General features: G+C 33.6%; 1 protein-coding gene across 4 annotated transcripts in view; it reads right to left on the bottom strand.

The window, feature by feature from the left end:
- Nucleotides 1-26,700, bottom strand: part of LOC143255756 (protein FAM135A-like) — a 91,031-nt gene that overhangs the window by 57,684 nt on the left and 6,647 nt on the right. For 2 of the 4 annotated variants that reach the window (XM_076511929.1, XM_076511930.1), the window contains 5 exons: nucleotides 15,347-15,486; nucleotides 13,487-13,557; nucleotides 8,799-8,972; nucleotides 5,502-5,534; nucleotides 5,195-5,297 (listed from right to left, as the gene is read on the bottom strand). In XM_076511929.1, the coding sequence (XP_076368044.1) occupies nucleotides 5,195-5,297; nucleotides 5,502-5,534; nucleotides 8,799-8,972; nucleotides 13,487-13,557; nucleotides 15,347-15,486 (521 nt within the window). The remainder of the gene's footprint in view (nucleotides 1-5,194; nucleotides 5,298-5,501; nucleotides 5,535-8,798; nucleotides 8,973-13,486; nucleotides 13,558-15,346; nucleotides 15,487-26,700) is intronic. The other 2 variants (XM_076511933.1, XM_076511931.1) reach the window with 1 other exon arrangement.

A 26,700-nucleotide genomic window follows, 5' to 3' on the forward strand; every position in this document is an offset into this window, starting at 1 on the left:
ATTTTTCATCTTTCAACTTCAATCATCAATTCCCTTTCACTCTTATAATTACACAATAGCTGAATTGCACTTGGAGATCTGAAAGAGAAATTTACCTTATTTGAAAAAGAGTTTATAAATTATAACAAGTTCTCACTCATTTTTATAATCCAGGTGTTTCTACAAGTATGCTGAAACACAGTCCCTTTAAATATATCACAACAAAGCTCAGCTGAAGTTAATTATGTTTCTAAAAGCACAACAAACAAACTAACTTACATATCATTATTTATTCTAAAGCTATGATCTTAAACCTTTTGCTGCAGCAGCATTGTTTACTTTCTGAAGTCTTGTTTTTTTTTATGGCAATATTATAATCTTGCAAGTTCTGCTATACAATTTCAAAGACACTACAACAAGCTGTTTATGATTTAATGTTAGAATCATTTATACTGTGGCACTTTTCAAAAACACAACACCTAAAAGCCTACTACTTTCAGTTACATAACTTCAGTAATTCTTTGGGCTTCCTTGACATTCACTACTTTTATTTTTTTAGAATCACAGAAAGAGAAACTTTTCAAATGATAGTTTATCTTTTTTTTTATCACAAAATAAACATCTCTAAACTGTTTAAGAAGTAAATATTAGAGAAATCACAGAATTCATTCCAAAATTTCTGTGAAAGCATGTTACTCTACTGAAGATATGCAATAGTTACACGAGTTACATATGATCTACACAACATTAAACAGTTATTAAACTTAGATATTTCTATGGAATGCATCATACATCCAAGCCAAAACAAATACATTTCTGTAAGGATATAGCAAAAGGAGGTTAGAAAGTGATATCTGTGAAGCCATATATAGTAATCTTTACTATAATTCTTAATTTACATAATATATTGTCACAAAATTTGACAAGTTTTTAGTAAATATCACAAGTATGTTGTATTCAAAGATTGTAGTTTTTAAAAAGTATTTCTACAAAACATTTATGAATTCCAAAGTTTTTATTGAGTTAATTTGAGTACATGGTAATTTTCATGCCAAAAATACTTTTCATGTTTCACTTACAAAAACCCATTGTGAGAATATCATGAGCTTTTTAGGTGAAACTTTATATTTTATCTGTTACCTTCTCTATCCATATCCCAACTGTAGTAAAATCATCATCATAAAGTAAAATGAAAATGAATGACTGAAAAACAACATATAAAATGAATAACATTTTTTTTCTAGAATGACAGAAGACTAACAGAAGATTAAAATTATTTATCCTAACAGCATCAGCTTATAACCTTTCCACATACACTTTCTTCTAATGTTACTGTTTTGTTACTTTACTTTTGGGTCCTCTCTGCATGAAGAATAATAAATCACAATGGGATGGTGACAGTGCAGCTTAGGGCAAACAAACAGATTACAGTCAAGTGCATACCACAGGACTAAGTAACAGATCAAGTTTTGTTTCCCAAAAAGTTTCCTATTTTTACATTTCAGTTACTTCTGTTTTAAAAAATTATAATAACAACAAATATACAGAAAAAACACAATTATCTATCATGTCTCAGTTAAGGCTTTTTGCCCTCAATACTACTGCACACTAGCCCAACTTTTCTTTCTAAATTTGTTGTTCAAATAAAAATTTTCTGAACTTTAAAATAGGCACTTTTAGAATAAAAATGGGTATGTGGTCCCAAAACTACTACAAATTAACCAGTTTCCTATCTAAGCAATAAATATGTTAAAAATCTTTTGTTAGCTGCTCAGAGTTGAACAGCATAGATCAAAGACAAAGAATTTTAGGCCAAAGAGAAACAACTGTAATAAGATTTCTTTATAGGTTGGTTGGTTGGTTTGGCATTTTATGGCACAAAGCAACTAGGCTATCTGTGCCAAACATCTGGTAAAAAGTTAAAATTAAAGCAAAATTATTAAAATTCAAAAGAGGAATTAAGGTAAAGCAAAACAAAGTTTAATTTCTGAATTAAAAACTTAAATAACATTAAATCTAATTTTTCTATCTAGTTTAGAGCAGTAAAAGAGAAACTACAGTAATAAAAGTTGTAAAGGACTTTTTGTAGCATAATTTTAATTATCATAACTTGCCAGGATGACTAACAGGTAAATTCAAACAACAGTGTTAGTCACCTGCAGTTGGCCTTTCTAGTCCTGGTTTCAAGTTAGTTGGCATCATGACCATTTTCAGAAAGTAAATACAAGTTTTAAAACACTTTTTATAGTATAATTTTAATTATTATAACTTGCAAAGATGACTAACAAGTAAGTTCAAATATCAGCTTGAGTTTGCCTTTCCAATCCTGGTTTCTAGTTATTTGATGTTACAGCCATTTTCTAATTTCAAATAGAACAAGTTGTACTTTTAATTCTTAAAAAGGAATCACATTACAAACAGATTAATTTATAAATTAAAAACTTTAATAACATTAAAAAGATTAATGACCTTTAAAAAAAAAAACATTTGTAAGGTGGACAGTGTTACCATCACCAATGACACTGTCTAACATCATGGATAAACCTTGGGACAAAACATGTTTAAAATGGTGCCGTCATTGAGAGATGTAACAACAGCAAGACAGTAATATGTGGCTTATTATGACCTGAGTGTCATACAGACAACACATTGATGCATCAGTCCGAAATAAAAGAAAACAATGAGTTAAATAACTCTGACCAGTGAGTAGTCTAGTTAGAACAACTTCCTATTTCTGATCCTTACGGAAGTAAGACGGTCAAAGTCTAATAGTACATTTTATTTATAAAAGCTTGTTTTCACGTTGCTCACTCCAAGTCAACTGCCAACTGGCAGTCTTGAATACAGGACCATAGTCCATGTATGGGAACAGGAACAGCAGTGATAGCACCAGAGCAAACAGATTTAGCTGTTGTGTCAGCAAAACCATTCCTATGAATACCAATATGGCCTGGTATCCAGAAAAACTAGATACAAGATGTTAAAGAGAAATGGGCCAGTCAGTTTTGAATATTGGTGAGAACTAACGTGAAGCGATTCCAGGGCCAGTACAGAACTAAGCAAGTCAGTATAAATAGTGCAATTAAGAATGATTCTTTTGGTGGCACAGAGAGATCCACCTTCACTCCCACTGTAGTAGTAGTATGAAGTGCAGAAACATACATCCAAGATGAAGTGGTGGACAGCAACTTTTGAGCCTCAGGGTAAGTAATGTTTTGAATCATCTTCAAACATTGCACTTCTTTTTTCTCCAAACACTTAGGGCAAGAACAAAAGTACAATGGCTGAAAGCCATTGCAACTGATGCAATCAGGGTCCATTTTACACTCATGGACATTGTGATCTTTGCCACTGCAATGAGTACACGTCAAGGAATCATGATATGATGTCCTTGAGTGACCAAACCTCTGATGCTGGAAACATCTCAGATGGTTTGGAATGTATGGCCATACCCTGCAATTGAGATAACCTGCCTTGGTGGTGGCAGATGAATGTGGTGATGTAAATGTTAAAATGAAAACAATGGTCAGCACCATAATTCCATCTTTGCAAGTGAAGATATGCCTCACTGCAGAAACTCCTTGGATGGAGAAACCAGCGAGAATCTTGAACTCAGGGATGTTCTTCAAATCCCTCTCAACAATAACTCCTCCTGACGAATTCAAAGTAGCATGGGGCATAACCTCAATAAGTATATCCCCAATTGCCCTTGGATGTAGAAGGAATTCACTGTGTTTAGATGTGAATGTTTCTACTAATATGTCACCAGAGAAGCTTTTTGATTGACTTTGGAAAGCCAGCAAGGCCCTCTAGTCCCTTCTGAATAAAAAAAAGAAAGATATTTACCCTAAAGGTTTATCTCAAAGATAATATAGTATAAGGAAATGAGGTACAGGTGTTACAGATGTTAAGATTGCTGCTCAGAATCTTCAAGACATGGTATTTGGTTGACCCTAGCCCAAGTAGACCAGCCGAGTGATTCTAGGGGGGTCACCCCAAGGCTGACCATCTACAGGAATTCAAGGTCAAATTGGTGTATTGGGGTTGGACCCCCAACCACCAGAATCCTCTCCTCCCCTTCATAGGTTGCTATGCACTGCAAACACATGGGTAGGTGTTTAGATCCCAGAGGAGGTAAACTGAAAGAACAGAACTTTTCCTTGGAGGTTCCCTCACCATCTACAAGAATTCACAACGAGGGGTTCTTTATAGGTAAAAATGATCTTTATATTGTTTGTAAACATGTTCATCATATAACAACACATGACTCCCTCAAAAGCTAAAATAGGATAGGGAGGACTTCACTGGTGGGTTTGACAACATTATTGTTATCTCAGAAACTTATGAAAGCAAGAAATTCAAATTTAATATTCTTGATTTTCAATATCTATAATTTGTGTTTGTAATTAGCTGAATACTCTAAAACAGATAACAGAAAAGAAAGAAACCTACATAGTAAAATTTAGAGAAGAAACATTTTGATGACAAGCTTACAAACATAAAATTAATGATAAAATTCAATTATACACCAAGTTTTAAATGTAATTTTTGAAACTTCATCACATGTATAATTCAAACAAGCCAAAACCATAGGGTTGTATATTTTTTCTATATTACACATATTTGAAGTAAAGACGGCTTATTGTTATATGATACATTTCCTTAAAATACATGTAAATGAATACTTAAGTTTCCTGTTACCAATGGTTAATAAGCCTCACTCATTCAGTTAATTGTCGAGTTTTTGAGTCATTGTTGCGACTTTGGTCTCATAAAAATTTAAAATTTAGTATTTTAAACTTAAAATATTTATGCACATACTTAACAATGCTGACTGACTTTTGTCATTCTGGTTAGATCTTATGATAAATCTAAATATAGGGATGATTATGAAGTTATTAAAAATAAACCATAATAATTAAGGCTGTGTTTGATGAATTGGAGAAGAATTAGGGTTTTGAACTCTCAAATTTTATGTCAGTGATGTAAATCAAATGAGAAAACTTCGTGTCATGGAAAAGAGAGAGAGAGAGAGACAAAATTATAACTATAAGAGCAATAGTGAAATTAATTGTTGGATGTCCCTGAAGGCCAATTGTTTTAAAGAAAAACAACATTTTCTTAAAATGAGCAAATACACTTGAATTACTATTATCTCTGTGATTTAGTTATCACTGTTAACTGATTAAGAAATTTCAGTGGTGCAGCTACTTACACTGTAACCAAATAGAACAGATTCCAAACTAGAAGGACTGACAAATCTCTTTGTAGTTGGACGGGGACTTCCTAACCACTGTGTTTTAGATGGGCGCTGAAGACTGGTAAAAAGACCTTTGTTTAGTTTATTCTTGAGTTATTAAAGTACAGTTATTTTGGAGCATAATTTTAAAGTTTGTCAAAGTTAACCTTAAAAACATTTCAAAAATTAGTTTAAAAATTATGACAAAATAAGATCAATATTAATTATAAATAGAGCACAAACATAAAATGAAACAAGCTTGCTAAAATATTTTAAAACATACCTGGACGACTGAGAGGCTATAAAAGCTCCTTTCCTAGCAATGACAGCGTTAAGAAAAACATCACTCCAATTATGGATAGAGAAATGAATTGTTAATTATTCTTATAACTTTATTTCATATATTTATTCAAATAACTAAGTCAAGGGATTTGCATTAATCTGTCAACTTCTTAAACTGACTTCACTGATGTGCTTTTACATGCTAAGTGTTTGAAAAACATTTATATTCTTTAGATTAATCAATCTTTGCAACATAAAAAACATTTCAAAGATGCATATACAAAACATGTCTGTCACTTTTAAAACAAAGTTATTAAAGCTAAATCAAGACACATGAAATAAGCTTGCACCACATTAATATTGTTTTAAGGTTCCATGAATATGGTCAAAAACACCTTATTGAAGGAGTTTTAACACATTAAAAAAAAACTGATATATTGCCTTTTGATAGTGGTTATACTTCAAAATTAATATCTTTATTATAACAAATCATTAATTTGAATCAAAACAACTGTTGTATTTATATGTAAATAAACAGTTAAAACAAGTATTTTTCTTATAACAAAGCCAGAACAGGCTATCTGCTGTGTCTACCAAGAGCAATTAAACCCCTGATTTTAGTGCTATAAATCCAAAGATTTACTGCTGTTCCAGCAGGGTACAGTTAAAACATAAAGGGGCACCAGATAATTGGGCTGTTCACAATTCAGAGCAGTAGGTCTAGAGTAAATTTAGGAGTTTTCGTAGTTGTTAAATAAGAAACTTGTATTATCATAGAAGTTGTGTTTAACTGGCAATTAAGAAGAGTCTGTACAAAATTACTGTGTAATTAGCAACTTTGAAGTCAGTATTTCAACATTTAATATTGGATGTTATCTAATAGGTTTTAAATGTTCAAAGAGTTTATTTTATATGTTGAATTAATGTATCAATTTATTAATCAACGTTTTACTTCTATGTTGATGGTTTGAACCAAGTTTTTTCATTATTCGAACTTAATCCAATCAGTCAGTGAAAGGTTTAATGTCCATTTAAAGTATAGTCTTACTCGCACATTATGTATAATTGCAAAAATCATGTGAAAGTGCTACATTTAGAGAGTGCTTAAAAATGCTTCCTCACTCTGCTTATCAAAATTTATAAGACAATTCATGATTAAGTTTTACTAATTAGAAAAAACATGATGAATAACCATGTATAAAACAAGCCATTCTGTAGTTATGAGAATTTAATGGTTTCTTGAAGTTAATAACTAGGTTTTATCTTATAACGACATGGCTCAATAAAATTGACAGACCTGAGGATTGTAGGTTAACTTTTAACAAGGAAAAGTAGAGATGCACAAGAGCACAAGTTATTCTACTTTCTAGGGTGACACCTTAAGGTTCTTTCCAACCTACTTCTGACTTAAAAGTTACAGTACAGGTTCTTATCTGTCTTGCTTTGAATCCCAGTGGATATTAACACAATTGTTTTTTAACTATTTATGTACAAAATTAGACAGTATTGAGAAACCTAATTTAATATGAAGTTTAATACAAAGGCTGTGCATTAGTTTATTTAATCCTCACATTACTGATTCTTTACTTATGTAGCTCACATACTACACCACACTGAATAATTTTGTTTTTGCATGTCACATGTTCATTGAAAGTATTACGTAAAAACAAACTAAGAGAAATTTCTCATTATCTGTATAAAATATGTATAAAACTGAAGCAGTAATTAATAGGGTTAATTACAATACTAATAATATTTTTGTTTAAATTTGTTTGTATGATTCATAAGTTATTAGAAATCCTGTACCCAACAAAGTAACTCACAACCAAATTTGTGCATAAATAGTTCAGTAAAATGTATATTAATATCCAATGGGATTAATAAGGACCCCATCAATAAATTTAGGGTTAACAGCTAAGGACCTGTAATGTAGGACTGGCTCATAAAGTAAAATTATATTAAGTGCACATTGATTTGTCTTATAAATAAACATCTGATCTTACTCTTTCTTTTTTAATAGGCTGTGCACTTGCTTATTGATCTAAAATTACAAAACAGAATGATTAAAGACAAATAGATATCCCCTAGTTGATACTACTTTCAGCAATGAACATATTTAATAAATTTTTCATTCATTGATTTATATTTCTTCTGAGTATTTTTTCATTATTTTTAGCTGTTTGAGTTAAAGCACAAATTCTGTCAAACACAGCATATCTTTTAGTGCCATGCAACCACTCTTTAATTTATTAGCTTTATTCAAAGTTATTTTGTTCATTTACTGCACAATTTGATTTATTAATTGCCAGATTCTTAAATATGGTTATCATGTCAAGTGTTTGGTAAAAATATATCATACACTTGTTTCATGCATCACGCTGTTGTTCCTTCTCACCTTTTGAAGGATGACATTCACTGATTATATCAACTCTTTCTCTGGTATAGGCACATATATGTCCACTTTATAATACTGCCATGGGTACAGTGTCAGATTTAAGATTTAGAGGACCCAGGAGCCAATAATTTTTGTGGGCCCTAAGTCCAATGTAATTTTACATGGAATAAAATTATCAATGGTCCCTCACCATCAAGACCATGGCCCCTGGAGCTGAGCCCCTACCTAAATATGCCATTGCATGGGCACATAAATGCTCCAATTTCAGAACAATGCTGTGGGCACATATAATGAGTACACTGTTTTAGTTTTAGTTTTGAAAATTGAGATATTACCCACATGTAATCCAGGAAGTTCATACAACCATTAAGAAAGGTTATTCTCTTTCAAACTTCCCAAATTTTGCTACTTCATGATATTAAACACTGAAATATGTCATTGAATTTTATTCTTTTTAATTGATATCTAAATATAAAGATGGCATTTGGTGAATTGTTTATCTATAACCATGGTAATGAAATAGTTAAATCTATAAATCAGAAGTTTCCATTCCTATAAACTCCCTAATAACAAGTATGTTCCATTTAATCAATTTTTTAGCCCACGTGAACATACTAATTAATGTATCATATTATCCGTTACTCAAAAGTATTTTAATATTGTTACCTATGTATATAATAAACAATTATTGAAACAGTTGGTTTAGAAAAACTATTCTAAACTGTTACAGTTCTTGTTTTATAAAGGAAACATTTTAAGCATAAAAAACATTCTGATGCAATAATTTTATTTCTTCATAACATCTATAGAACAACAAAGTTAAAGCTTTTTCAAAAAACACATGTGAAGATTTCAAAATGTGACTTGAGTAAAAAACAATCATACTGCTGGTTTCATGTTTACCTCAGATAAGGCTGGCATAGGGCTAGGAGTGAAGCATGGATGGTAACAGTGATGGCAGATAGATGAAAATACTCAAAAAGAACAGGTAAATGGTGGTGTAATCCCTTGGCTGGATCCAAATGAAGTTCTAGAGTTCGAGTGCTAACACATTCAATGGAATTGTGCTGGTCAGGACTAAACAGAAGAATAAGACAAAAGAAAATGATATATATGTAGATATAGATATATATACATTGTGTACATGAAGACATACACAATTTCAAATATGACAACTTTCAGTGAAAGCTATGAAACACACCAGACAAAATGTTATATTTAAAATTTGAACACTAATGAAATATAAAAAGAAAAGAAATATACTTCATTCACTAGCTTTAAATTTAGAATAAAGGTTTAATATTTTAGTATGTAATGTAACAACTTTCTCTACAGTAGTTACCTAACAAATACCTATTTATCAGTGAAAAGATGTATAATTTTTTCAATTCCTTAAAATTTCTTTTATTTGGATATTTTCTTACAACCTTTCTTCCAAGAAAAACATTAGCAATTTCCTACCTATCATCATGCTTAAACTATTATACATACAAAGGCCTATAAATGTTGCACTTGTATTTTGGCTCTACATTACTGTAGAGGACTGTTCTTTAAATACTTTATTGGTAGTTTTCTCTATTTACTTCTATCACATCCAGATAGAAGAAACACTGGATTAATACAAAAATTTATTTTGTCCTTCTACAATATTGATTTTACCAAATAAGTTTCATAGGTTGAATTTCTTCAATAAAAATTTTTCATTGATTTAATTTTACATATAACAGTATATAAAACAAATCTTGATTTTGGGTCAATTTTAGCACACTTTGAGCTAAATACTTAGTGTTTGTGAAATTGCAAATTTCTTTCGAGTATAACAAACCAAGCATTATCCCAAAGGGAAAAAAAAAGCATAATAGTTTTGAAAAATATTACTAATTTGATCTTGTAATTTAAGCACAATGTGAGTTTACTGATTTTTTTGGTCAATTAATGTTTCTCAAATCTAGATGTCATGATGTGATGTACAGTCAGCCATTTTTCTTCCCCACCACTTTTTTCCTTTTTGTTAATTTGTCATTTGAAATAAAATTAACAAGACAGCGACATGATCAGTCAATTTGACTGACTTCATAACCATCTTGCATTCACTACTGTGTCTTCGAGGTATACCAAATGTGACACATTTTCATAGCTCATCAAGAAGACTGATGGGGAAGGTGAAACATCCATCAGGGAATTTTTATGGAATTATAATATCATGAAATTAGTGAAAACGTTGGTAAGTCACAAAGAAAAATGAATGTCAAGTGCATGAAGAAAGTGTTGAAAAAGCTGTGGCCTGACTGTACAAATGACTAAAAGTTTTGAATCTGATAAGCCTAAAATTCACAACAATGATTTAATGGAGTTACTAAATTTTCATGGGGAGAGTTTAACAAATGAAAACCTTATAGATCTGGTCCAACAAACGTGGGTGCAAATGATGCTGCTAAAGAGGTTCCACCAGTGAGAATTCCTCCACACAAAGTGCTCTCAGACATCCTTAATAGGGTCAATGAAGCAATGGAACTCACTTCTGAATGTGATTTCTTGTGACTAAGAATTTATAAATATAAAAGAAAGAAAGAAAGACTATTTACCCTAACTGCTTTCCTTAGGAAACAAATAGCTACACTTGCACCTGAAGATGAGGAGACAGATGATCCTGCTCCTCTCTTCAGTAACTCTCCACCCTTCCATACAGAGTTAACTTCAAGACCATCATTGGTGAGTGTTACATATAAATTATCTTTAAGATACTTGAATTTATTTACAAGTTGTTTTTTTTCAGAAAATGCAATACATTAATGCATATTGCAAAATATTATTGTAAAATATGTGTAAAATTATTCATATAGTTTATTATAAAAAGATTTTCCTCATAAGAACAAAATTTCCATTTATTACGTGTCAGTCAATGAATTAGTAGGCCCTGTTGTTCATCTTGACCCTCAGAAATGCATCTACAGTGAATAATGAGAACTTGCAGCAATTGCCTACATCTCAGCTTTCAAAATTACAGGCTAATGAATGAAATCTTTTTTTTCTGTTGTTTTAAACTGTGTAAGCCAATGCAGCAGTAGATTAGTGGAAATTAGTAGAGAAATAAAAGCAAGGTGATAAAAGCTTACCTTGATGATATACTTCTAAAAGAAGAAATGATTGTGAAAGTTTCAGTTGCAATAGCTTTCCTAGCTTTTTAAAGTGAATATAAAACAATAATGTTGCAATATGATGGGAAAAGAAATATCTTTCATGGAACATGATGAGACAAGTTTAGTTAAGTCATTTTGCACTTGACCATATTAGGTTTTGTTTAGTCTACAAACTACCCTTGGGTATTGTTTACATTAAGCTTTGTCAACCTCAGACAGAATGAGCAAAGAAAATTGACCAAAAGAAATGTAAAAAACCCATAAATGAAAAAAAAAGTTTAAAATTTATTACATACATGCAATAAACCTTCCTGATTAACCATTTCAAAAAAAGTTTTTTTTTACAATTTTGGTATGGTAAAAAAGTTAGTTTGATGTTTTTTTAAATTTGGAGTTTCATAAAATAAAAACAGCAAAATCTTTGAAACTTTTATAACTAGGAATTCATACAAATATCACATTTCTTTTCTTTTCACAATTGAATAAAGCAATTGAAAAAGTTGGATGTGATAAACTTACATAACACGTGGTTTAAATGAAAATGCTTAACTATAATATCAGCAACTTTCCCACACAGCACACAACTGATAAGAGAATATCTAGCCACAAAGCAAATACCACACCCCATATTTTGTAACTTGTAAGCATCAATACAAGTGAATAAAGTGGAATAATACACAACAAACATTTATAGAAATTTTATTTGTTGCAGCTGTGTTGGGAAGAAATATTTTTTGCAAATAAAATTATATTTAATGCAAGATTTATGTCAATACTTTTTCAGTAAACTTCAAAATGTTAAGAAAATCTAGATTATATATATATACATGTGGTATATCATACAGAGAGCTATTTCTCAACACATACAGCTATAATATTTACCTCATCTCACTGAGAAACAAATATATAAAAGTAAAAAAACACAACTAAGATAATGACTCCTAAAAATAAATTTTAACAGACACTCAAAACAATATATTTATTGCTTTTAATTTCAATGTTTTTTTTGGTAGCTCAGGAAGTTGATCATTAAGTGTAGTTCAATAATCCCTGTTCATAATAACTTTACAGTGAAGCTAAACCCAAAAGTGTTTTGTGAAAAGCACTGAATTTGTATGTATGGCAATGTAACCAAGGCTATCTACCACCATTCCAAATTCTTAATTACTGACTAATGGAAAGGAAGCTAATCAGTAGCATGCTACAATCCAGACTAAGGAACTGATTATTAATCTCATGATGCAGCTCAAAGTGTTCAAAATATTTGTGGCATCATACTTATCCAAAACTAGCTCACCAACCCCAAATCCAGAGCTCACCACAGGGCAAAAAAGTGCCTTTCTTGTAAAAATCGAGTAAGATAACCTTCTTTAAAAAACTTTAAGAATGATGGATTGACTTTATGAATATAATACATTACATCATTAACTTGAAATGTGTAACAACAAAGATTAATTTCTACAAATGTTCAACATCACATTTTTAGTGAAGTATTTTAATAAACTAAAAAAAATAAATATGTCCATGAATGCATCAAGTATTTCAACACTTTGTTTTGAATAGTCCATGTGCAAAGAGCTATATGCTAGTAAACCAGACCCCTTTTGCCACACCCACCTTTTACATCACCTCTTTCAAAATTTGCCAATAGTTTTTTTCTAAATCTTATACTATATTATTTATAACCAGTAAAAAGCCAAAGTTTTAACATACAAAATGACACAATACACTGTGTTGCTTTTTGTAAAGAAAATTTCCTATTTCACTTTCAGTTCAAACTTTAGTCCCACAGGAAACACATCTACAAGCTAAGCTGAATTTTTAACAGCTTTTATTGAATATTGAGAAAGCCACCAAAATTATGATAATTGCAGGACAATGTCTGCTTTTTACATATTATTATTCTCTTTTTTATTGCATTATTTAATTTTTAAAAAAATGATTTAGTGCAATAGTACCATTGCACTTGTAACAGTTAACACTGATTCTACATACTCATAGAAAAACTAAGTGAAAACACTTCATTAAACATTTTTATCTTTTCCCTACAAATGATTTGAAATTTTTACTGAAAGCTTGGAAAATTTTGTGAAGGTTCACAAAACATGTCAGAAGTCGTAAAGGTCAATTTGAGTTAATGAACTCAGCTGATTCAATAAAGCCTGTAACAAGAGAGTTAATATACATGTTTCAAAAACACTTCAAATGGCATATTTCAAGGTTTATATAAATTCTATATATATATTAATGCTCATAAATAAACCTAGTAAATTAGTTGCAAAACAGTATTTTCAGTAATGCTCATGATTTACGGATAAGAGAAAAAGACAATTCACAAAGCATATTATTATATCAAGTGAGAGAGTTTTACTAATTTATCACTTCTATGTATTACTTCAAAGGAATTTGCATACATATGTTAAATTTTACTAACAACAAGGTTTTACTCACCCAAAATTTTGATCGGTAAACCACAATTCAACAATCAATTTGAATTCTCCTTTCATGAAAGTATCATGAACCTAAAACAATGTAATAACCAAAAGTACATTTTAACACATTCAATTTAATACATAATCATTATTTCCCTAGAACTACATGATAGCTCCATTTCCACATAATGCACAAGCTAGTAATGCTTTGTTTTACAAAATGAATTTTAGGCTTGTGGTGTAACACTTAAGTATTATAGCATTATAACCTTACACCTTTCAAACATCATAAAATAGTAAATATATCACAGAGAGAATATTCTAACATGATTGAAATATCTAAATATTTTCCTTTTTAGATTTGTTTGCATTTATATGATATTTAAAAAATAATTATGATGGAACAACTTAAAAAATCATAAAAACATCTCAGCATTTACCTTTGCTACAAGGAAACTGTCATAAACCTTTGTGCATTTTGCTTATTTACACCCTTGTGAAAATTAATTGAAACAAGACTGAAAATTACGATTTTTTTCAATTTCTTGAGTTTTATTTCCAAATCCAAAAATTACTCACAAATTAATATGATATGACTGCCTTTATTTTTCAAAAGATCATTAATCCGCTTTGCAATCTTTACTAATTTTTCGATCGCGGTACCACACCTCAATTATGGCCTCAATTAGCTTATCTTACATAGTACAGTCCCTTCCCCAAAGTCTTTCTTTACAAATCGCCCACAGATTTTCAATAAGATTTAAGTCCGGAGAGTTTCCAGGCCAGTCCAGCACCTTTATTCACATTCTAGTAATAAAACTCTTCACAAGTTTCGATGTGTGACACGGAGCCAGAGCTTGCTGAAAAATGCCAGATCAATCTGTAAATCTCTTTTTCAATTCTGAAATGACTCTTCTGTGCAAAACTTCGATGTACTATGATCCTTGCATCATACCTTCTACGATATGTAAGCCTCCGATGCTATAGTAGCTGAAAAAGCCCCAAAATATCTTCTTCAAGGGATGTTTTATGAACTGATTGATGCGAGATTCTTGAAGTCTCTCACCTGGAGATCTGCAAACATGCAAACTTCTTTGACCCTGTATGAAGAAATGAGTCTTGTCACTGAATAACACCTTCCTCCATTGTTCTTGCATCCAGTTCTTGTATTTCAGACCCCATTGATACCGTTTTTTCTTCATTGAGTTGGTAAGAAGTTGTTTTTTGACTGGTATCCTTGCCCTTCTAACGCAATTTCAAATGACATAATATTCCTCAAAATTTCATCATATATCCCAAAAACAGATCGACCATACTACGAAACACAGCTAATGATGCCATCTGTGTGAAAAAATGTCTATTAAAGGAAATCATAAAGTCCAGCGAGCCTACACTGGCTGCCATGCTGAAAATATTGTGAAATGACCATTTGTTTCAATTACTTTGCACATGGGTGTAGCATCTGTTTCAGTCATTTATTTATTTGCTGGTTAAAGAACAACAGATTCCATTTCCCAAGAAAAAAACTTTAAAAGGAAAACAATCAGCTATATAGGTGATATTTAAAATTTCAATAATATCATAGCCAGTACACTGTTTTCTAGCAGCATTTCTTAAACTATGGGTTGGAACCCATAATTGAGTGGGTCTTAAGTGTATTCAAGAGGTGCAAAAACACTGAAAACAGATAACTTTATTTGGCTATTTATTATGCCAAGTGCTTTATGTTCTAATGTCATTTATTGGGTCATGCCTGGTGGTCATTATTCACCCATGAATCCTAAACCAAAAAAAACGTTTGAAAACCACTATTATCAAATGATAATAACCTTCCTTTCATCTGAAAATTTAATGGTTCACTTATAATATTGTCACATACCTTATATCCATCCACTAGTAGGTGAACCTTGAAAACAATTAGGTCATTGAGTAAAACTTCCTCATCTTTGTAAAGAATTTGAAAGGTTTTACCAACAGCTGTTCCATTTACCACACAAGCAGGAAACACCAGATCACAAGCTGATGACAAAACATTATAAAATTAAACAAGTTCTTGAAAAAAGAACACAATGTAATTTCACTCTAAAACTACCATAGATCTAATAAAGACCAAACCTAAAAATACAGTTCATTATATGGAGTAGAAATTTCTTGGTCGACAATGTTTGTGTGGAATATACTAAAGTGAAGCTGAACCTACATTTATGTTACATGTATAATTTTTTGTTCACAGTAAAACATAACTTAAAATTGAAATTACACACAATTACTTTTAAAATTGCATAAGAAGATAACAAATAAAACTCCCACTTATACTTAAAAGTATTAAGACAGTTTCCATGGCAACATATTCAGGATGATGCATCTTTTGTATATTTTATTAAAAATAAAGATTTTTTTACATTGATGAAGAGAACATACCTGAACCTGTTTCAATTTAATATTTTTCACAGATTTGAACTGCAAATTATAATGCATTTTGACATTCAGTTTGCCCCTGAAGGATAAAAGTCCACCTTTCAAAAGCTTTACACAGGAAGTATTTTTTTAATCAATTAGAAGTTAACATTTTTCTTAAGCTGAAAATGTATTTCTTGTACTTACCTCCTATCACACAAAGTTATCTCAATCTTCAGCTCACTAAGCATTACTAAAAAAATTTGCAATCAGTGCACCAGTATATAACCCATCAATTTTGCACCATTTATAAAAATGGTACACATCATGATTACTCTACATCAATAGTATTTCTGCACTATATTGGCAAAGCTAGCTTCCTATGGTGTTCCTGCTCAATTGGCACATTCTAAAAGAACACCACCAGCCATGAAGAAGAAAAGTGGGAAGTACCCATTAGAAATATATCTTCAGTGGAAGGAAAATGTCAACTTCCAACACAGTCTTACCTCTCCTCACAAAAAGCTAGAATTACAAAATGCAAAAGTGGAGAAGCCAGGTTAAGTGCACAACATAGAAACTAAGTAGAAAGTGACCATTCAGAAAGAATAGGTGTACTCCGAGATAAAAATGAAGCACACTTGTGGGGTACTGCACTATTTCTGGAATAAGTATACTCTTCATCCTTGAAGTATGAAATGAATCTTATACATGCAAAAAAAAAAAAAAAAGAGGATATGCAAAAAGGCAATTTGTTTTGAGAGATGTATTCCATAATAAAATATAAACAGAATTAGCAATGTATATACATGACTTCAACCAGAAAGACAAGGTTCTATAACTTGTCCTTGGCATTAGGAGGATGAAGATAAAAAAAGATATAACATAAATACATTGGCTATGGCATGTGGATTATATCTTCTCGATCAGAAGTAAACAGTATATTGTATGTCAATCAACTGGTATTTTCAGAAGAAAGCTAGTTTTCAGCCAAAATTGAACAAGCTCCCAAAACCACCATAGGAACAAGAAGTGCAACAAACCAAATCAAGCAAAAGAGATTTGTGGCATTGCCTCAAATCAACCATCAGAATGGGGAAATATCTGTCACCAGAATTTTGAACAAAGATCATAAATTACTTAACCATAAGTCCAGGAACAGACATTCTGCATCCATAATAAAGAGGATGACATGGAATAATCATTTAACCATAGGAACAATGTATTTGTATTTTTTAGCCAGCATTATGAGACAAAGTACCAATCTCAATTGCAGGAACAGAAAAACCTCCTGTAACTGAAATTAACAAGAAAAGCCTACACTGCACATAACTATAGGAACATAGTATCACCACACCAAACCCAAAGCCCACCACTCTGGCAACTGGAAACTGAGACTTGGTAAGAACTCCATGCTTCACTGGAAGAAAAATGAGAAGTAAACACTGTTGGGAGTCCAGAGGTATGCAACTCCAGAGAAAGTGCAATGAGTGTCTATGATTCCCTATTTTGAAAAGCAGACAACCCCAGTTTATTCAATCAAAGGGTCAGCAGGGAAGGGCAGAAGTCCCCTTCTGCTTTACTTGTGAAGTTTATAAGTAATAGTCCACTACTGAGTTGAAACTTAATGATATTGAGAAACATATCTGCTACAGGTATGCCACCAGTGATCTGGCAGAAACATTTCATTTCTACAGTGAGCATTATTGTGCAAATTTTATGCAAGATACAACTGATCAGGCGATATCAACTGCAAGGTAGGATCAAATTATCAGTGGGTACTGAAAGCAAAAACATAAATGAAATAAAGTGATAAGACTTACCCCAGTCAAAGGTGAAAGAATGCATTTAGAATCCACCAAAGAAAAATACAGCCAGATAATTAGTAACAAGGGTATTGGGGATAGTCCACGTTCAAACCTGAACAATCTCCTCCATTGATGATGAAGACAAGAAACCAAGATATGATGATACAACAAATGCGATGAAAAAAAACATTGTGGAGATAGCAATCTTCCATTGATAAGTCCAAATATTCCAGCTTAACAAGGGGATGAAACATAGAAAACAGAAGAGTTGGTTGGTTGGTTTGGCATTTTATGGAGCAAAGCAACAACGCTATCTGCACCAAACATCCAGAAAAAAGTTAAAATTAAAATTCATAAAAAGGAATTAAGGTAAAACAAAACAATGTTTATTTTTTTAATTAAAAACTTGAATTGCATTAAATCCAATTTTTATATCTAGTTTACAGCAGTAAGAGAGAAACTAGCAGTAATTCAAGTTGTAAAGAACTTTCTGTAGCATAATTTTAATTATCATAACTCGTCAGGATGACTGACGGGTAAATTCAAACATCAGGGTTAGTCACCTGAAGTTGGCTTTTGCAGTCCTGTTTGAGTTATTTAACATTACGGCCACTTATTAATTTCAAATTGAACTAGCTGTACTTTAATTCTTAAAAAGGAATCAAGTTTTAAAAAAAGTCTAATTTATAAATTAAAAATTTAAATAGTATTAAAAAGATTAATGACCTTTAAAAAATTAAAAACATTTGTAAGGTGAACAGTGTCACCATTGCCAATGGCACTGTGACCGTTACAAATAAACCTCTGGACAAAACATGGTTAAAATGGTGCTGTCCTTGAAAGTCATAACAATGGCAAGACAATAAAATGTGACTTATTGTGACCTGAGTGTCACACAGACAACATACTTGTGCATCAGTTCCAGATAAAATAAAATGACGAGTTAAAAAACTACAACCAATACATAACTAGATAGAACAACTTCCTCTTTCTGATCATTAAGGAAGCAAGACAGCCAAAGTCCAATAGAGAGTTTTATTTGGAAAATCTTGTTTTCACGTTGTTCACTCCAAGTCAACTGCCAACTGGCATGGAGCCAAGCCTTGAATACAGGACCATAGTCCATGTATGGAACAGGTACAGCAGTGATAGTGCCAGAGCAGACAGATGCAGCTGCAGTGTCGGGGAGCTCATTCCTGTTAATACCAACATGGCTCTATATCCAGAAAAATTGGATAGAAGTAGATGTTAAAGAGAAATGGGCCAGTCAATTTTGAATATTGACAAGAACATGGTGAGAACTAAAAGCAATTCCAAGGCCACTAGAGAACTAAGTGAGTCAGTATAAATAGTGCAATTTGAGTACTGCCTAGCTTCTATGTGATCCAGGGCAAGAGAAATGGCATACAGTTCAGCAGTGAACACAGAAACTGTTGAGGGATTCTGTGCGCAACTATTGAACCACAATAAACCATGGCAGAGCCACAGAGTCACTTGATTCCAAACCAGCTGTCTGAATAGGAATGGAAGGATGGTTCAAAAATTTTCAGCAAATAACAGATGATATTTCCAATTTAGAATATCTTCTTCTCTCATATTACTTAAAAAAACGTTACATTTGGGGATTGTAATAAGCCAAGGTGGGATGGGCTGTCCAGTGAATACAGTAGTGTTATCCAAGGACAGAACCAATTCATCCAACTGGGCCCAGATACAAAGGCCAAAAGGAACAATGGCAGATCATCTGTTCTGAAAAAGCATGGCCCACAGAGGAAGGAAAACACAACCCCAAGTGGGATGCTGTGGTAAGAATTAAAGTTTCAAAGTATACTGCAAAGACAGTTGTAAATGGCAGAGGGGTAGAGGAGGCACATGAAACTCTGTGCATAAGCTCTGAACTGGGGAAATGCAGAAAGCCTGTAGCTGCTGCTCAGTATACCTCATGTTCAATGACTGGCACAAGATGTGAAAGTCGTCAACATGAAGGTTGTTCGCAACAGTACGATGAATTTGTTCAGTGATGGCATTAACCTTTATACTAAAAAGTGTGACACTCAAAACACAGCCCTAAGGGATTCTAAGTTCCTGTAGAAAAGAACGGGAAGGGTCCAACCTATACAAACTTGGAATTGCTTGTCCATCAAAAATTTTAACAAAAATGGGCAAATGGCCATGTAACCCATATACGTGGAGGTCTCACAAAATGCCATACCTCCATGTTGTATCATGAGCCTTCTCAATGTCAACGAATATTGATACAAGATGTTGTTTGAGAAAAGCTTTTCTGACTAGCGTTTCAAGTCAAATAAGGTGGTCCATAGTGAAGCTATATCGTCAGAATATCCACTTGGTGGGCAAGAGGAGGTTGTTTGATTTGAGGAACTAAACAAAAAGAGCATTAACCATCCTCACTGAGGTCTTACAGAGACAGCTCATCAAAGCAATTGAACAGTAGTTTGCTTAGAGAAAGTTCGATAATAGCACCAAGCTTCAGGAAAAACATTCACCTGCCAGACCTGTAGATAGATGATGCAGCATTTCATAGTGTGCATCACCAGGTCAGCTTTCACCTATAGTATCAACAATGCTTCTGATATCAGCTACTTCCTGGCCACTAGACAGCGAGATTGAGTGGGGGACAGAATTATATTACCCACTGACCTTTTGAATCTTGTCCCATAAGACTTTGGAACTGGTGGAAGAAGATATGCCAAAAGTGAACTCAATCCAAGATTCTTTCTGGCTTTGACACCTTACCTGCTGAGCATGTGCACAGGCCTGCTAAAAAGTGATGCAGTTCGAGAGTGTGGGATACCTATGAAAAGTACCCCAGACCCGTTTTTGAACTTTCCATGCCACATGGCAGGCAGGATTCCACCATGGATGAAAATATCATTGAAAACATGGTGAGTTTTTGGAATACACTGAGCAGCTTCCTATACAAGACAGTCAATCACTGTTGCTATGCAGTTGTTTATTGATGGCTTACAGAATATGGCAAAATCAAGTTCTGCAAGAGCAGTGAAAGAGGGCCAATTGGCTTGATCTAACTTCCATTGGGGCATGTGGGTCAGGTGGGATCAACCACGGCCAGTTTCTCTCAAAATTACAGGAAAATTATCACTGTCTCATGGGTTATTATCAACCCTCCATGAAAAATGAGAGAGCAGAGAAGGGTGGCAGATAAAGAGATCAATTGCAGTAAAGGACTGACCAGGTGCATGAAAATAAGTAGAAGAACCAGTACTGAAAAGAAAAAGGTTGTGATCTGAGAACATATGCTCTATGGAACAACTCCTCCCATCAATATCAACACTTCCCCAGAGGGAATGATGTCATTAAAGTCCCCCAAGATTAAAAAGGGAGACAGCAACTGTTTAGTGAGAGCATCAAGGGCTGATTGATCTAAAGTCTCTCCAGGCAACAGGAAGAGAGAACAAACAGTGATGGTAAAACCCAAGGAAACACAGATGGCTACAGCTTCCAAGGGTGTATCATGCTGATCAACTAATAGTGCCACCCCTCCATGCACTCATCTATCACACAATCTGTCATTTCTGTGTAAAGAAAACTACCGAAAATGTAACTGTATTGGCAGGTTTCAGACATGTTTCCTGTAAGGAAAGACATACAGGATGGTAGGAAGCAATCAGTGTTTTTATGTCATCCAGATTAGAACATAAACCTTGACAGTTCCATTGTATCAAGGTGGCCATTTTTATTTACATGTAGGCAAATTGGGTGGAGAGCCCTTCTGTTTACGACCATGTCTTTTTCCTTACTGTCCTTATTCAAGGGAGGTCTATCAACCTTCACGGATCCTGCCCTGGGACAGTTGGGCAGGTCTCTGTTATTGGAAGAGGATTTCAGCAACTGAGGACATGAATGAATGATCATTTTGTATCTTGGGGTGGGAGAAGATGTACCCGAGGAAATGCCTGTACCCAGAACCAAAGGAAGTGGATCTTGAGGTTTGCTGGAATGAATGTTAGGGACAAAGATGGGTGTTGACATTGACTCATCAACTTTTTAAAACCATGGAGGTCAAAAGAATTTTCATATTGTTTGTTTGAGAATGATTCTTTTGGAGGCACAGAGAGATCCATCTTCACTCCCACTATATTAATGGAATGAAGTGCAGCAACATACATCCAAGATGAAGTGATGAAGAGCAACTTTCAAGCCTTAGAGTAAGTAATGTTTTGAATCGTCTTCAAACATTGCACCTCTTTTTCTTCCAACCATTTAGGGCAAGAACAAAAGTACGATGGGTGACAGCCATTGCAATTAACACAATGAAGATCCATTTCATACTCACAGGCATTGTGGTCCTTGCCACTGAAATGAGCACATGTCAAGGAACCACGACATAATATCTTCAAGTAACTGAGCTGCTGATACTGGAAACATCTTAGAGTTTAGAATGTATGGTCAAACCTTGCAATTAAGATAACCTGCCTTGATGGTTGCAGATGGATGCTGTGATGTAAATGTTAAAATAAGGACATTAGTCGGTATCATAATTCCATATTTGCAGGTGGAGATACGCCTCACTGCAAGAACTCCTTGGGTGGAGAAACCAGCAAGAATCTCAGACTCAGGAATGTTCTTCAAAACCCTCTCAACAATAACTCCTAGTGACAAATTCAAAATAGCATGAGGCATAACCTCAATGGGTATATCCCCAATCGTCTTTGGATGTAGAAAAAGTTCACTGTGTTTAGATGTGGATGTTTCAACTAACATGTCACCAGAGAAGCTTTTTGACTGATTATGGAGAGCCAGCAAGTCCCTCTAGTCCCTTCTAAATAAAAAAGGGAGATATTTACCCTAAATATTTGTCTGAAAGAGAATGTAATATAAGAAAATGAAGTACAAGTGTTACAGATGTTGAAGATTACTGCTCAGAATCTTCAAAACATGGTCATTTACAAATGGACTGTTTTTTTCACTATTTTATTTAAGTTTTTATTTGGGGGATCCAGAATAAAAAAAAATTAAATGTTTCAGCACCCACTGACCATGGAGCCCTGCAAGGAAATGCACTACAATGACAAACAAGGACACTGCAGCAATGCCAGGGTTTCATGAGCACTATACTCAAACGTCAGCATCAGATATAATGTCCACAACACATGTTGAGAACATACAACACTAGTACTTGGTTGACCCTAGCCCAAGTGGAGCAGCCGAATGACCCTAGTGGGACCACCCCAAGGCCACCCATGTACAGGAATTAAAGGCCAAAGTGGTGTGTTAGGGGTGGGCCCATCAACCACCAGAATCCTCTCCTCCCCTTCACGGGTCACCATGCACAGCAAACACGAGTAGATGTTTAGATCCCAGAGGAGGTAAATTGAAAGAACAGAACCTTCCCTGGGAGGTCCCTTCACCACGTACAGGAAACCACACCAAGAGGAAAACAGGAGTGTTCCAGGAAATAAAACTTGTGAAAATAAATCCTGAAAGAATGAAGAACAAATCATATAGCACCATAAGGAGCAAACCAGATAAAAAAGCAAATCAGGATCAGAATGGGAATGCTGGTAGAAGATATGGGAATTGATGTAAAAGCCAGTCTTCAGAGGTAGTATTGGTCTGAGGGAGGAAGGACAGTTTAGGATACATGACATCAGAGGAATGACAGATGAAGCAGGTAAAACATTAAAGGCTGTCAGAAACTTACTTTTTAAGTAGCATATATTAAAGTACATGGGCATGTTAGGCTCAGGAAAAAGAACAGCATGCACTCCTCTTGTTTCTAAAATAATATATTAGAAACAAGTTGAATGTACATACACTATGGATATCATAATTGTATCTTAAACACTATACACTTTTCTTCTTGTCAAACATCCACTTAGGCTTATTCAATCGATTTAGAATTCTTCTGACAATCCAAATTATTTTTCTATTTTATATGTATAGCAATAGTATCTGCATATAATTCACTTATACTGTCATGTGAGTTACTGCATTTTTATTCTTCTGATTTTTTTTTTTTTTATCAAAGTCCACACAGATGGGTTCAATTAGCTTAGAACATTCTTCAACAAGACAAATTATTCTCATCTCTTTCAAACTATTGATCTTACTATAACATGTCAAAGTTAGGCCTTTCACTCTTGTGACAGTTAACTTTGCATATTCTGGCTTTTCTGTCAGCAAACTTTTCTTTCCCATGGCTTTACTTTTTACTCTTTCTTTCTGCTCCTCTGGTCCCCCATTATGTACACCTCTATCACTTAAACCTTCTAGAAATTTTTAGCCTCTACAGCAACAGATTGCACACACAAATTTAATAATACTACTTAGACTAAACAGTTTTTTTTTATATCTGACAAAGGCAGAAATATTTAATTGATGACATCTGCTAAAAGGAGAAGTAGGAAATAGGTCTTGAGGGAAAAATGGTAGGTGGAACATAAAACAAAAGTTTAAATGAAGGAGAGGAAAGGCTGAATTGACCACATTGAGATCCCAATCATGCAAATCCAAAGAATGTGGAGAACTTCTGACTCCAAAATAACAGAAAAAATGAAAAGACAAAATGTGAAGAAATGGAAGGTATTCAACAAGGTTGCCTAATAGTTAGACACAGATAGAGTGGAAAAGCCTTTGTTAAACAACCAGGTGAAGAATAGGGAAAGATGAGAAATGGAAGGATGGGAAGAATGAAAACCATGTTGAAATGACCAAAGTCAGAAGTCATACCATTAACTACGTTAAACAGACATGGAAGAAAGTCTAGAAAACAGAGAAAGAATATATGCAAAACACAAAGTCAGTCTCTTAGCTGAATCAATGAACCTAAAAAAGCCATGTTTAAAGACAATGTAGTGGCATCCAGATAAACAATCGCTAACCAAGGTCAACAAAACAGGGACAAAAACAGAGGTAAGAGCAGGAAAGGTTGTACAAATAAAGGTTGGAGCAACAGGAGCAATGGTTGTGCCAGCCATGAAGAAGTCATCAGTAGAACTGACATGGAGTATTGTAGAATAAGAATAGAATTTTGGAGAAAAGATAAACAAGATGTAGACCCACTCAAAAATGAAAGAACATGACAACCCCAAGAGCTAACAGGTGAAGAATGAAATTTGGTATTTCAGTGGGTGGCAAAGAGATACATTAGGTGTCCCCAGCTAAGAACACACTCATCTGAAGACCTGTGGATTTACAGACTACTCTGCAAGAGAATCTTGTTGGGAGAAGATAACTGATTTACCACTCAAATCATGGAGTCAGAAAATGGCAAGCGAAGACTATGTTATGGTAAATGTGGGCCCAGAAAGGAGATGCAGGATATGAAAACACAAGGACCTAGAACTGGCACTCCCTGGTATTGTGATATAAGTGACCAAAGAGGAAATGTCTAGATGTACCAGATCCACCTCCCCATCTTCCATAGGAGAGAAAGGAAGTGGAGCAAAGCTTGACAAACTGCCAAAGACTCGAGAAAAGTGGTACTGAAAGAAGACTCCTTGATTGACTGCAGACTGGAAATCTTCCAGAAGTCAAAGTAAGAGCCCCAACCTTCTACAGATGTAAATCCATACAAGATGGAGTAAGTGGTACCCCTGCTGTTGTCTGGTCTCTGCCTAACCACCAAGCCAGGATTTGAAAGGGAAGTTCCACTGATTTAGGAGGATCATGTACAAGCCCAACCCATGAAAATGAGTTTCCAAGAAAGCTCAAGTCCCCAAAGATATAAAACACCTTGCGTTGTTAGAAATGTAAAAAGAGGCACGTGTAAATTATTTGCTCCAAACCTAAAAACAAAGAGGAGATTGGGTCTAATTCTGGTTGGAAAGAAGACCCACCCCAATTGAACATTAAGAAGGTGGTACGAATGCACTTCCCCATTTTCATCGGGAATCCCAACTACAATGTTTCCTGTGTGGCTTCTAGACTATGAAGAGGAAGAAGAAAGCAGGAACCAGTCATCCATAGAATGAAATGTGTAGACTCACAAAATGAATATATTGGGCAAAAATTTGTATCCCCCAACAAAATACTTAAGGAGTCAAGAGGGAACTGTAAAGAAGAACTTTGAATTGCAAATTATGAGTAGAAAATGAGATTTCTAGTATCATGAACATAAGAAAAGGAACCAAAGTAAAGTTCAGTCCTATGAAGAGGAAAGAAACAAACATGTTAGTGATGTAACAAAACTAAACAAAATTTAAGTCCTACACTGATGAAAATTAGAATGATAAAGCACCTAGTTAACTCTAATGAAATAAAAACTTATTCAGACAGAACAATGAATTACAGATAACAGAAATAATAAGTAATATACAAACACCCTAAACACGTGTAATTAACAAAGAATGTAATAATAGCAAATGCACAAACTGACAAGAACTACCTATAAAACACATTAATGAACAATACCTAACTTACAATTCTTCTAAATTAACCTAGACAAAAGACACATAATTAAGTCCTACATTGAAGAAATTTAGGATGATAAAGCACATAGTTAATAATGGAAAAAAAGAAATTACTCAAACAGAAAAACAAATTAGATGTTACTAGTAGTAAAGATATGTAACTTACAATCTAAACACACCTAAAGTACTCGTTAATAATAAACAAAATAAATTTGCCAAATTTACAAGGTACATAATATTAACGAACATGAAAAGCAATTAAATTTACCCAAAAAACAAAGTAATAATCAATATCCAACTTATAATTTATCTAAAGTAACTTAGTTAACAAATGACACAAATATATAAATTAACAAAGTTCAAGCACTGATAGCATGAAATACTAAATTCTACGATGTGTATACAAGACCAAAGCAGCACAAAGGGCATCTGAGCCACACCGACCATGGGCATATCAACCTGACGTGAAGTATGCATTCTGAAATACTAAAAATCCTCCGAGAAACTGGAAGCAACAGGAACAAAGGTAAATAACAATTTTGCACCAAAATGAATGACTTGGTACCATAGCAACTGGTGGAAAGCAAAACAGGTGAAGAGGTTTACAGTAAAACAGACTAAAATGAAAAGGT

The sequence above is a fragment of the Tachypleus tridentatus genome, chromosome 7, assembly GCF_004210375.1.
Source record: "Tachypleus tridentatus isolate NWPU-2018 chromosome 7, ASM421037v1, whole genome shotgun sequence".
Classification (NCBI taxonomy): Eukaryota; Metazoa; Arthropoda; class Merostomata; order Xiphosura; family Limulidae; genus Tachypleus; species Tachypleus tridentatus.